The sequence below is a fragment of the Cetorhinus maximus genome, chromosome 3 (assembly GCF_964194155.1).
Source record: "Cetorhinus maximus chromosome 3, sCetMax3.hap1.1, whole genome shotgun sequence".
NCBI classification, from domain to species: Eukaryota; Metazoa; Chordata; class Chondrichthyes; order Lamniformes; family Cetorhinidae; genus Cetorhinus; species Cetorhinus maximus.
In genome coordinates, this window is record NC_135881.1 from 65110965 (window position 1) to 65123766 (window position 12802).

Below are 12802 nucleotides of genomic sequence, written 5' to 3' on the forward strand. Positions count from 1 at the left end.
ATTTATATAAATTGTAAACAGTTGAGGTCCCAGCACTGACCCCTGTGGCACACCACTCGTTACATCTTGCTAACCTGTAAAAGACCCATTTATGCCTACCCTCTGTTTCCTTTTAGCTATCTAATCTTCTATCCATGCCAATATTTTACCCCCTATACCGTGAGCTTTTATTTTCTGCGGATTTCCTTCCCTAAAGGGCATTATGAACCAGATCGGTTTTTACGACAATCAACAAGGTTTCATGGTCATCCTTAGACTTTTAATTCCAGATTTTTTTTATTGAATTCAAATTCCACCTTGGTGGCATTCGACCCCGGGTCTCCAGAGTATTACCTTGGGTCTCTCGATATCACTACGCCACCACCTCCCCTGGAGCCTTGGTGAGTTTAAGGTTGAATCGAAGGAGCCTTGGTGAGTTTCTGGGGCGACACTTTGGGTATTAGCCACCCTTGCCAGATGCTACCATTTCCTTCTGAGACTCCATCAGGGAGGCTTCCTGCAAACCCAATGAGAACATAACCTTTTTCCTGCCTTACACATGTCTGACCAGTACAACCAGGGCATGTCACTGAAGCGAGAGCCCCTTCTCTGGGATGATGTGACATCTGTCTTGTCCCTCAATGCTCCAGTGTGATTATCCAGCAGTTTGCAGTACGTTTCTGCAACTTCCCTTTGATAGTGCCTTCAAAAAGGGAAGGCTGCTTGAAACTTATGGCTTCAGAACATTGATTGGCCCCCTGCAGTGTGCAGAGGCTGTCAGCAGTGCTAGGGAGACCAGTTCAACAGGAGAGCTGGTCAGGGCCATGCTCTAATCGTGAAGATGAGGTGGGTGCATGAATTTTACATGTTATCCATCTTATTTCAAAGAAGCGTAGGCATGCTGTTAATCACGGCCCCATACCCAAAAATCAAAGCAAATAAATTTCTAGCTCAAAGCGCCTGAGCCTACTGCCTGAAATAATGCCTCCTTGTGTGAGGTAATGGAGCACCATGTTTGCCTATGGAATTGTTTTTTCACTGTAAGTCATCCTCTCCAAGGGAGGACTGGTATGGAGTAAAAGAAGGACATAAGATACATTATTAGATTTGAAACCAGGTCCATAAATGAGGATAAATAAATTGTTGAAAAGTGTAGAGAGGAAAATGCATAGCCAGTTATGTGCCCAAAAAATTGTTGTCACTTTATGCATATCAAATGCTCTGCTAAACCTGATTTGGGGCATAAGTGGAGAGCTTATTATTGAAATACAGAACCTAAACTTAACTTTTAATCTTTTCTAATGCACTCACTCGTGCCATGTTACAAACAATATCAAATACCGGGCTACAATCAATTATAAACTTTTCTTCCTGACTACCTTGAGCTGTAATTAAATACCCTCTAAAGTAATATAACTCATTCTTGGGGTTTCACTTTTTCACACTAATAAGAATTTTCTGCTAATTGTTTACCCAAGGAAGGAAATGTTATCCTTGTAAACTGATTGTCATTATATTTTATATATTTCAAAATAACATGCAATTCAGCAAGAATAAAACATCAAAGGGAGAGAAACAGAGTTAATGTTTTGAGTCAAATATGCCTGTTCTTCAGAAAGTTGAAATATTATGTCTGTTTCTCTCTTCGTAGATACTGCTAGACCTACTGATTGTTTTCCAGCACTTTGTTTTTATTTCAGATTTTCCGCACGTGCAGTATTTTGTTTTTAATAAAACAAATCAACTAGAGCTAAATGTATACTAAATTCAGTAACTTAACTGACAAATTTCTTGTTCCAAAATTTACATTGGTAAGCTTTGACCAGCTGTCCACAAATGAAAAAGAAATGTAAAGTCAACTATTATAGGCCAAATTCATTGCTTTGTGGTCACAGCACCAGCTTCTAGTGTTTTGTATGCACCTGAGCCCTGGAGAAGTTTGATGTGTTTTCCAACTGTACTCCCAGCTTATTAGTATAACCAACAGATCATTGTTCCAATGTTTAAAGGGAAATGTTGTTGTTCAATATTTTCAGCAAGGCCCTATTTTTGGAAAATAGTACTCAGTTTCTGCCATGTGTGGTGCCGAACAAAAATTGCAATACAAGCTGGCAGTATAGTTTTCTGCTTTTATACAACAAACAAGGAAGTTGTTGAATCACCAATCATCATTCTTCTTTTTACAAACCTAATGAAGTGCAAAGCAAATAGGAACATAAAAAGAGACCATTGTGGTCCAGCTGGTCAGTATCAAAATGCAGAAAATACCATCAGAACACAAGATAGTCTTAAAGCCAACAACAGCAGAAATTGCTGGAAAAACTCAGCAGGCCTGACAGCATCTGTGGAGAGAGAAACAGAGTTAATGTTTCAAGTCCAAATGACCCTTCTTCAGAGCTCTAAAGAAGCATCCAGCATTTTCTGTTTTTGTTTCATATTTCCAGCATCCGCAGTATTTTGCTTTTATCATAGTCTTAAAGCCGTTTTCTCTGTCATGTATCTATCTAGTTTCTCAAATTTGCCAACACTGTCTCCATATATTTTCAAATTCCTCTGTTTTCGAAGTTTGAATCAATGACCATGGCCCCAATTATACAACCTGTGACTATATCAAATAATTTTTTGGCTTGAATTATCAAGTCATCTTAAAACCATGAATAAGTGCCCAAGAATATATTCAAGTAACTGAAAATGCCTAAATTCTGCTTAGTGATTTTTTTTTAGGAGCATCTGGTTGGAAAGTTGGCAACCTGCCTGGTTTGAATTTAAACAAACCTTGGCAGTTAACTGTCAGTCATTAGGTTAACTGGTGCATTGTCCATGGCGACGCCTCTATCAATCAGGGTCCCACTTGCCAACCAATCAGCACTGTCTACTTATGAAGTATAAATTATTGTTCTCTTTACATTTGGTATTCTTGCGAATGCCCTGATGAGTGCAAGACGAAAAGCTTCGACATCTTTTTTCAGCGATACTCAAGTTCTGTACTGCCAAACGACTAAAGTCTACTTCAGTTTTATAAAAGCTGTATAAACTAAGAAGTTGAAGTTTGTCAAAGGAAAGTTGCTGCTGCAATTAATGTATTTTTTATATAAGTCATTAAAATGATTTTTATTTCTGTGCACAACTGCAGACCAACGTTCGGCTTTCAACTGATAGAACAAGAAACTGGATTATGCAGCAGAAGCTAGCAACAACAGAGACTGGAAATAATGCATCCGTTTCTAGCAAGCAGTGGAGTACTCAGTCAATGAATGGTGTTGAAATTGATGAAGGGGCCGCATCTGGAGAAAATATTAACCTGGAGAGCATCAGCCAGAAGATACAGTTGATTGTTTCCAAACTCAGAACGATGGCCAACAAAGTTGCTACCAGGTATAAAGGGGGCCGATATTAACCCCTGAATAATGGAATTAAACATTTTAAATTGCATATTGTGACTTAATCTATTGCATACACATTTTGCTTTTTTTTTAACATTGTTGGGCTGTATGGCATGTCTGCATCCCACTGTCAAGAGCCAGAACTCTTCACTCTAACAATTAAATAGGCTCCCACTTGGACAGTTGGGAACCCAATTTAAATTTAAACAGGTTTCCCAGGGCTCTGCAGCTAAATGGAGACCAGAGCAGTCAGATCAAGTTGTGCTTTTTATAGCTTGTAAGCCAGGAGCATTAGGAGTGCTCACCCCAGCCATTCAAACCTTCTGCTGGCATGATTAACAGACCCTCATTCCTAGTCTCTTCTTCCCTCCAGCCCTCCCAGTTGTCTTGCATGGACCCCTCTCCCTGATCTTTGCTTCCCTCCTAATTGCTGTGTTGTGATTCCCTTCGACCATGCCTGATCTTTGCTTCCCAATGTCACTTGCTCTCCGGGCTGACAGATGGCCAGCTGCCAGGCAGAAATGGAATGATAAAATGCTGGTGAGGGTCAGCCATTAAATTTTGCAGGGCCTCTGCGTTCCCATGATTTCTGGACCTTTGCATCCGCACCCTCCACCCCCAAATTGCACACCTAGCTCCCTTCCTATAAACATCAAGGCCAAAGAATCTAAAATCAAACACTTGAACTTGATTTGTCTTGAGAATTTTCATAGTTGCTGAGGAATCCTCTTGCTCTGAACAGTTCAGTTTTTGTTTGGCTATTGTAGAGATCACATTAAAAGAAACAATTTTCATAAGATTGAAAACTATATCTTAGTTAACGTTTTGAGTCCATCAGGGGACCTGGGTTCAAATCCCACCATGGCAGATGGTGAAGTTTGAATTCAATAAAAAATCTGGAATTAAAAGCCTAATGATGACCATGAATCCGTTGTCGATTGTCGTAAAAACACATCTAGTTCACTAATGTCCTTTAGGGAAGGAAATCTGTTGTTCTTACCAGGTTTGGCCTACATGTGACTTCAGACCCACAGCAATGTGGTTGACTCTTAAATGCCTTCTGTCCTCAAGGGCAATTAGGGATGGGCAATAAATGCTGGCCCAGCCAGCGACAAATAAAAAAAAAAAATTGTTAATTTTACATATTTTATAATTTTTCTTCGGCTGAAATGCATTGTTCATTCATAGCAGGATGCAACACAGCACTGAAACCATGGATGACGAGGACCTGATCTGGCTACAGAATAATATTCAGGACATTACATTGCAGTTACAGCAGCTGCAAACCCCTGTACCAGAGGTGAGATTAAATTATACTAAAGATACTGTTTTGTTTGCTGTTTTCAATTCTGTGATCTAACAGTTACCTTTCTACTGCTGGGTTTGAGAGCATATACAACAAAATAGAGCTTTTTTGCATACTATAAAATGTGAGAAATAGCTTAACTGTAGAAGTATATCTCAGCCCATTGTGTTTTTCTTATTTAACCCTGCTTGGATAAATTAAGATTTGACTGTTGAGTTTTGGGTAGCAGAAAGTATAAATTAATAAAGAAATCATTTTGACACAGAGGCAGGTGTACACCCTGAATGTCCTTGCACATTAATTCTTTATTTCCTCCTAATTGAATGCACCGATTGGAGTCTAACTGCTTCCCCATAGAAAGTACACAAAAATAAATCTGCCACTAATTCAAAATACTGTAGATTAATCATTATTTCAAAAAAAAGTGCAGCAGGTTACTTAGTGCTTTGTTGTTCCCAGGTAAATCAAAGATTTCTGCAAGTTGCTAAATTGCACCTTCCAAATTTAGAATGTGATTAATGCTTTATTTTCTGAGCCAAAAATTGCAATGCCCTGTAGGGTTTTCCTCTGTATTAACAAACCATCTGTTTGATATAGTAGCTACTACCTTGTGTTGGTAGTGTGGCCCAGTATTGTTCCCACAACATAAATTGCCCACGTAAGTAGCACAAATCATTTTCCATTACCGTGGCTTACAATATGTTAAGAGCACTAATTGTTTAGAAACTAGTGTTCTTATTAAAATGCAATTAACTATTCGGCACCAATTTCATTGGCTGAAAGAGGGATTAGATCCTGAAGGCAGAGTTTTGGGAGCTAGGAGAACGATTCAAAGACAGGACCTCAAAGGTAGTAATCTCTGTACTACTCTCTGTAATTACTCACATACTAGTGAGTTCAGAAATAGGAAGATACAGCTGATGAGTATCCGGCTTGAGAGATTGGTGCAAGAGGAAGGGTTTTAGATTCTTGAAGTATTTTGACTGCTTTGAGGTAGGTGAAACCTGTATAAGCCAGATGGGTTGTACCTCAGCACGGCCAGGACCAGTTTCATTGCAGGGAGCTTTGCTGTTGGGGAGGGTTTAAACTAGCTTGGCATGGGATTGGGATCCAGAGTAGATTCAGAAGGGAGAGGAGAAAAGTTGGAAATGAAAGGCTGAAAATTAGAAAGCGTGTTTGGGAGAGGAAACAAAGGCTAAAAAAAAAGGGAATTTGGCAGTCCTAAATGGTATATACTTCAGTGCAAGAAATCTAGGAAACAGACTGATGCGGGAGTATGATTTTATACCTGGGTTTTCAGATGAGATAGAGACGGGGATAAAAAATGGACTAGGTGCCACAATATTAATTACAGAAACAATTATATCTGTGAGGAAGGATGATATGCTAGAAGGATCTTCAAATTAGGCCTTATGGGTTGAACTAAAGAACAAAAAAGTGGCATTCATACTACTCGAAGTGCATTGTATACATCCAAACCGTCAAAGGGCATGGAAGAGCAAATACCTAAGCAAATCTCCGAGGTACAAAACAATAGGACATTAATAGTGGAGGATTTCAACTCCTTAATATTAATGGGGATAGAATTTGTGTGAAAGGCACAGATGGAGCAGAATTCTTAAAATCTATTCAGGAGAGCTTTTTTTAGCTAGTACATAGCAAGCCAAACAAGAGAGGGGGAGATTCTGGACTCCTAGGGAGTCAAGCTAGGTAGGTGGAAGAGGTGTCGGCTGGGGAGCACTTTGTTAGAAGTGATCATAATTCAGTTAGATTTAGGGTAGTTATGGAAAAGGACAAAGACAGGCCAGGAATAAAAGTTCTCTATTGGGGAAAAGCTAACTTTACTAAACTGAGATGTGATTTAGCTAAAGTGGACTAGAAACAGCTATCTGAAGGGTTAATCAGTGCCAGATCAGTTGGAGGCATTCAAAGAAGACAGAGTGAGGGTTCAGAGCAAGTTTGAAAAAGGGCTGGACTACAACTCCAGAGCCCCCTGCATATCAAGGGGATTCAAAGAAAGGATAAAAGGAAAAAAAGGAAAGTTTGTGACAGACATCAAGGGTTCAATACTACAGAAAACCTAGAGGAGTATAAAAAGTGTTGGATGAAATTAAAAAGTAAATTAAGAAAGCAGAAAAAATTGGCAAAAGAAATCAAGGAAAACCCATTGATGTTTTATAAATACATAAAGTGCATGAGTACAAGTAAAGGTAGGGACCATGGATGCTGCTTTTGCTCTTGATGAATACTGTGTGTCTGTTTTCATAAAACAGGGGCGATACAGACATTGCAAATCGAGGAGGAGGAATATGAAAGACTGGATGAAATTAACATAGTGAAAAGTAATAGCAAGGGGTTTAACGTCTTTTCAGAGTGGATAAATCCCCAGGCCTGGACAAAATGTATCCTAGGCTGTTATTGGAAGCAAGAGAAAGAGTAGCGGAGACTCTGACCATCATTTTACAATCCTCTCTGGCAACAGGTGTGGTGCCTAAGGACTAGAGGATTGTTATGACACAGCAGTTTTCACTCCCACTCTTGAATGCTCTATTGAACAAAATGCATAAGTCCTCTCTACCTACTGTTTACATCTCAAAACTACTATACATCAAAGCACCCAGACTAGCTGGCTTAAATTCAATTAACACACACAGACTAAACCTCTATTTTAAAAAAAATAATTTCCAATAACATTATATACATTAATATCTCTTCCTGACAAGGACAGCTAACTTTGTACCATTGTTTAAAAAGGGAGAAAGGGATAGCCCGAGTAATTACAAGCTAGTCAGCTTAATCTCCAGCTATGGGAAAATTATTGGAAAAAAATTTTGAGGGACAGAATAATTCTTCATTTAGAAAGACATTGATTAATCAAAAACTGCCAGCACGGATTTGTTGAGGGACGGTCATGACTGACTCACGATTGAATTTTTTGAGGAGGCAACAAGAGGGTCGATAAAGGTAGTGTACTTGATGTAGTCTCTGGATTTTAACAAGGCTTTTGCTAAGGTCCCACGTCACAGACTGGTCATGAAAGTAAAAGCCCAAGGGATCCAAGGCAAGTTGGATCCAAAATTGGCTCAGAGGCAGCAAGCAAAGGGCGTTTTTTGTGACAGGAAGGCAGCTCCGCAGGACTCAATACTATGTCCCTAACCTTTTGTGGCATACATCAATGCTTTGGTCTTGAATGTAGGGGAAATGATTAAGAAATTTGTAGATGATACAAAAATTGACTGCGTGGTTGATAATGAAGAAGGAAGCTGTAGACTGCAAGAGAACATTGCATTAGTCAGGTGGGCGGAACAGTGGTAAATGGAGTTCAATCTGAAGAAGTGTAAGGTAATGCATTTGGAGAAGGCTAACAATAAATAGGAACAGCGGGACCTTGGATTGCATTTTCACAGATCCCTGAAGGTGACTGACGGGTAGATAAAGTGATCAAGAAGGCATATGAGATACTTGCCTTTATTAGCCATCATAGAATATAAGAGCTGGGAGGATTTGCTACAACTGTATAAACCACAAGTCAGGCCACAGCTGAAGTACTACGTGCCGTTCTGATCACCCCACTATAGGAAAGATGTGATTGCAGTAGAGAAGGTACAGAGGAGATTTATAAGGATGTTGTCTGGACTGCAGAATTTTAGCTATGCAGAAAGATTGGATAGGCTAGGGCTGTTTTCTTGGGATCAGAGGAGGCTGAGGGGAGACCTAAATGAAGTGTATAAAATTTGAGAGGTCTAGATAGAGAGGTTGAAAGCCCTATTTCCCTTTGTCGAGAGGTTCATAACATGGGGATATGATTTAGGGTAAAGAAATAGGATTCAAGGAAAATCATTTCACCCAGAGAGTGGTGGGGATCTGGAACTCACTATCCGAAAGCGTGGTTGGGGCAGAAACCCTCATAACACTTAAAAAGCTTTTATTTATATATTTGTTCATGGAATGTGAGCATCGCTGGCTGGGCTAGCATTTATTGTCCATCCCTAATTGAATGTCAAGGGAATATGGTTGGTTTCTCTCTTGTTGGAGATGGTCATTGCCTGGCACTTGTGTGGTGTGAATGTTACTTGCTACATATCAGCCCAAGCCCAAATGGTGCTGAACATGGTGCAATCATCAGCAAACATCCCAACTTCTGACTTTATGATGGAGTTAAGGTCATTGATGAAGCAGCTGAAGATGGTTGGGCCTCGGACACTACCCTGAGGAACTCCTGGAGCAATATCCTGGGACTGAGGTGATTGACCTCCAACAACCACAATCATCTTCCTTTGTGCTAGGTATGACTCCAACCAGTGGAGAATTTTACCCCTGATACCCATTGACTTCAGTTTTGCTGGGGCTCCTTGATGCCATACTCGGTCAAGTGATGCCTTGATATCAGGGGCAGTCACTTTAACTTCAAAGAACAAAGAAAAGTACAGCACAGGAACAGGCCCTTCGGCCCTCCAAGCCTGCGCCGATCATATTGCCCGTCAACTAAAACATTTTGCACTTCCAGGGTCCGTATCCCTCTATTCCCATCCAATTCATGTATTTGTCAAGCTGCCTCTTAAACACCACTATCATACCTGCTTCCACCACCTCCTCTGGCAGCGAATTCCAGACACTCACTACCCTCTGCGTAAAAAACTTGCCCCGCACATCTCCTCTATAGTTTTCTCCTCTCACCTTAAATCTATGTCCCCTAGTAATTGACTCTTCCACCCTGGGAAAAAGCTCTTGACTATCTACTCTGTCCATGCCACTCATAATTTTGTAAACTTCTATCAAGTTCTTGAGTTCAGCTCTTTTGTCCCTGTTTGGACCAAGGCTTTAATGAGGTCAGGAGTGGAGTGGCCCTGGTGGAACCCAAACTGAGCGTTAGTGAGCAGGTTAGTGCTGAGTAAATGCTGCTTGTTAGCACTTTCGATGACACTTTCCGCCACTTTGTTGATGATCGAGTGTAGACTGCTGGGGTGGCATTTGGCCGGGTTGGATGCCGAGGGGTCTTGACAGTGTGGATGTGGAAAGGATGTTTTCCCAGGTGGGAGAATCTAGAACTAGGGGTCACTATTTAAAAATAAGGGGTCGCCCATTTACAACAATGTGTCTTTGGATCGCTCTTCCTCAAAAGGCAGCAAAAGCAGAGTCTTAAATATTTTTAAGGCCGAGGTAGATAGATTCTAAATAAGCAAGAGGGTGAATGGTTAATGGAGGTAGGCTGGAATATGGGCCGGAATTTTCCAACCCCGTCGCAGGCAGGACCCACCGCGGGCAAGGCGGCGCCCCCAGCCAGAAGTCCATTGACTTGCGGTGGGACCGGAAGATCCCGGCGGTGAGCAGGTGCAGAAAATCCCACCCATGGAGTTGAGGTTACAATCAGCCATGATCTTATTGAATGCGGAGCAGGCTAGAGGGGCCGAGAGGCCTACTCCTTCTCCTAGCTCATATGTTCCTAAGGATTTGTTCTGTTTTTTGTGGATAGGGCGTACCTGGGCAAATTTCCATATTGCTGGATAGCTGTCAATGTTGTAGCTGGAACAGCTTGGCTAGGGGCATGGCTAGTTCTGGAATACAAGTCTTCAGCACAGGGCCCTTCACTTTTGCAGTATTTAGTGCCTTCAGCTATTTCTTGATATCACGTGTAGATGAATCAAATTGGCTGAAGACTGGGCATATTTGATGCTGGGGACTTCGGGAAGGAGGCAGAGATGGATCATCCACTTGGCACTTCTGGGTGAAGATGGCTGCAAATGCTTCAGCCTTTTGCGCTGATATGCCAAGCGCACCCATCATTGAGGATGGGAATATTTGTGGAGCTGCCTCTTCCAGTTAGTTGTTTAATTGTCCATCACCATTCAAGACTGGATGTGGCAGGACTTCAGAGCTTAGATCTGATCCACTGGTTGTGGGATTGCTTAGCTCTGTCTATTGTGTGCTGCTTCTACTGTTTGGCATGTAAGTAGCCCTGTGTTGTGGCTTCACCAGGTTCTCACCTCATGTTTAGATTTGCCTAGTGCTGCTGCTGGCATGCACTCTTCACTGAACCAGGGTTGATCCCTGGCTTGATGGTTTTGGTAGAGTGGGGGATATGCCAGGCTATGAGGTTGCAGATTGTGGTTGTATATAATTCTGCTGCTGCTGATGGCCCACAGCACCACATGGATGCCCAGTTTTAAGTTGATAGATCTGTTTGAAATCTTTCCCATTTTGCATGGTGGTAGTGCCACACATGTTGGAGGGTATCCTCAATGTGAAAAGGCAACTTGGTCTCCACAAAGGCCTGTGATGGTCACTCTTACTAATACTGTCATGGACAGATGTAACTGCAACAGATAGATTGGCGGAAGTGAGATCAAATATGTTTTTCCTCCTTGTTGGTTCCCTCACCACCTGCCGAAGACACAGTCTAGCAGTTCTGTGCCCTTGCATTCAGTACTTCCTCCAAGTGATATTCAACATGGAGGAGGACTGATTCATCATCTGAGGGGGGACAGTAGGTGTTTGACCTAATGCCATATGATTTCATGAAAACTCTCAGGGCAATTCCCTCCCGACTGTATACCACTTGCCGCCATATCCGCTGGGCCTGTCCTGTCAGTGGGACAGGACATACCCAGGGATGGTGATGGTGGTGTCTGGGACATTGCCTGTAAGGTATGATTCCATGAGTATGACTATGTCAAGCTGTTGCTTGACCAGTCTGTGGGACAGCTCTCCCAATTTTGCCACATGCCCCCAGATGTTACTAAGGAGGATTTTGCAGGGTCAACAGGGCTGGTTATGCCATTGTTGTTTCCAGTGCCTTGGCCGATGCCAGGTGGCCCGTCTGGTTTCATTCCTTTTAGACTCGATACAACTGAGTAGCTTGCTACGCCATTTCAGAGGGCACTTAAGAGTGATCTGGAGTCACATGTAGGCCAGATCAGGTAAGGATGGCAGATTTCCTTCCCTAAATTAGTGAACCAGGTGGGTTTTTACGACAGTCGACAATGGTTTTGTGGTCAACATTAGACTTCATTCCAGATTTATTAATTGAATTTAAATTCCACCAGCTGCCACAGTGGGATTTGAACCTGGAGCACTAGCCTGGGCCTTTGAATTACTAGTCCAGTAACTTTACCACTACACTGCCACCACCTCCCCATACTTAAAAAGTACTTGGATATACAGTTGAAATGGCGTAAGCTGTAAGACTAGGGACCAAAACATGGAAAATGGGGTTAGGCTAGATGGCTTCTTGTTGGCCGGCACTGACGCAATGTGCCAAATGGCCTCTTCGGTGCTGTAAATTTCTGTGAAATCTCTCACAAATGGAGCTGCATGGAGAATTCAATTGAAGAGGAAAGTTAAAGAAATACTTGTGTTCATATTGTGTCTTCATGAGCTTAAGGGCACCTCTGAGCACTTTACGCCCATGAAATTCCTATGAATTATAGTATTGTGGGGAAGTTGACTGACCTCTAGGGTAGCACTGTCTGGAAGTGCAAGTGAGTATTTTGTGGTTTATCCCCACATCCCATATGTGAGCATCGCTCAGAATATTACTGTGGTCTTGCATTGGAGAAAAGTATGAACAGGGAGAATCTAGAAGTAGGGGTCACTGTTTAAAAGTAAGGGGCCGCCCATTTAAAACGGAGATGAGGTGAAATTTTTTTTGTGAGTTGAGCCTTTGGAATTCTCTTCGTGAAAAGGCATTGGAAGCAGAGTCTTTGAATATTTTTAAGGCAGAAGTGGTTAGATTCTTGGTAAGCAAGGGGGCGAAAGGTTATCGGGGGTATGCGGGATGCAAATTGAGGTTACTATCAGATCAGCCATGATCTTATTAAATGGCAGAGCAGACTCAAGGGGCTGAATGCCCTACTCCTTCTTCCTGTTTGTACGTCTGAATTATGGAGCACGGAGTTCCCACAGTTCCTCATGTTTAGGATAGGGCAGGTATATTCAGCGATTGGGAGATTAATGGGCTTTAAATGGATAAATTTGAAGTATAAATCACTTTCATACAAATGCGTCCGTTTTAAGCTTTGGAGACTGTGGTTTTGTAGTTCTAAAACCAGATCCCATCTGATGATTATTGTGTGTCGAACATTGAACATTGAAAGTCTTCCACGTTGGTAGCTATTATTACAGCAAGTGTTCAATG

General features: G+C 41.7%; 1 protein-coding gene across 3 annotated transcripts in view; it reads left to right on the forward strand.

Annotated features, from left to right (window-relative positions):
- akap9 (A kinase (PRKA) anchor protein 9) overlaps positions 1-12802 on the forward strand; it is a 283026-nt gene that overhangs the window by 249563 nt on the left and 20661 nt on the right. For 2 of the 3 annotated variants that reach the window (XM_078538478.1, XM_078538479.1), the window contains exons 44-45: positions 3113-3354; positions 4554-4662. In XM_078538478.1, the coding sequence (XP_078394604.1) occupies positions 3113-3354; positions 4554-4662 (351 nt within the window). Of the gene's footprint in view, positions 1-3112; positions 3355-4550; positions 4663-12802 lie in introns of all 3 variants that reach the window. The other variant, XM_078538480.1, reaches the window with a different exon arrangement.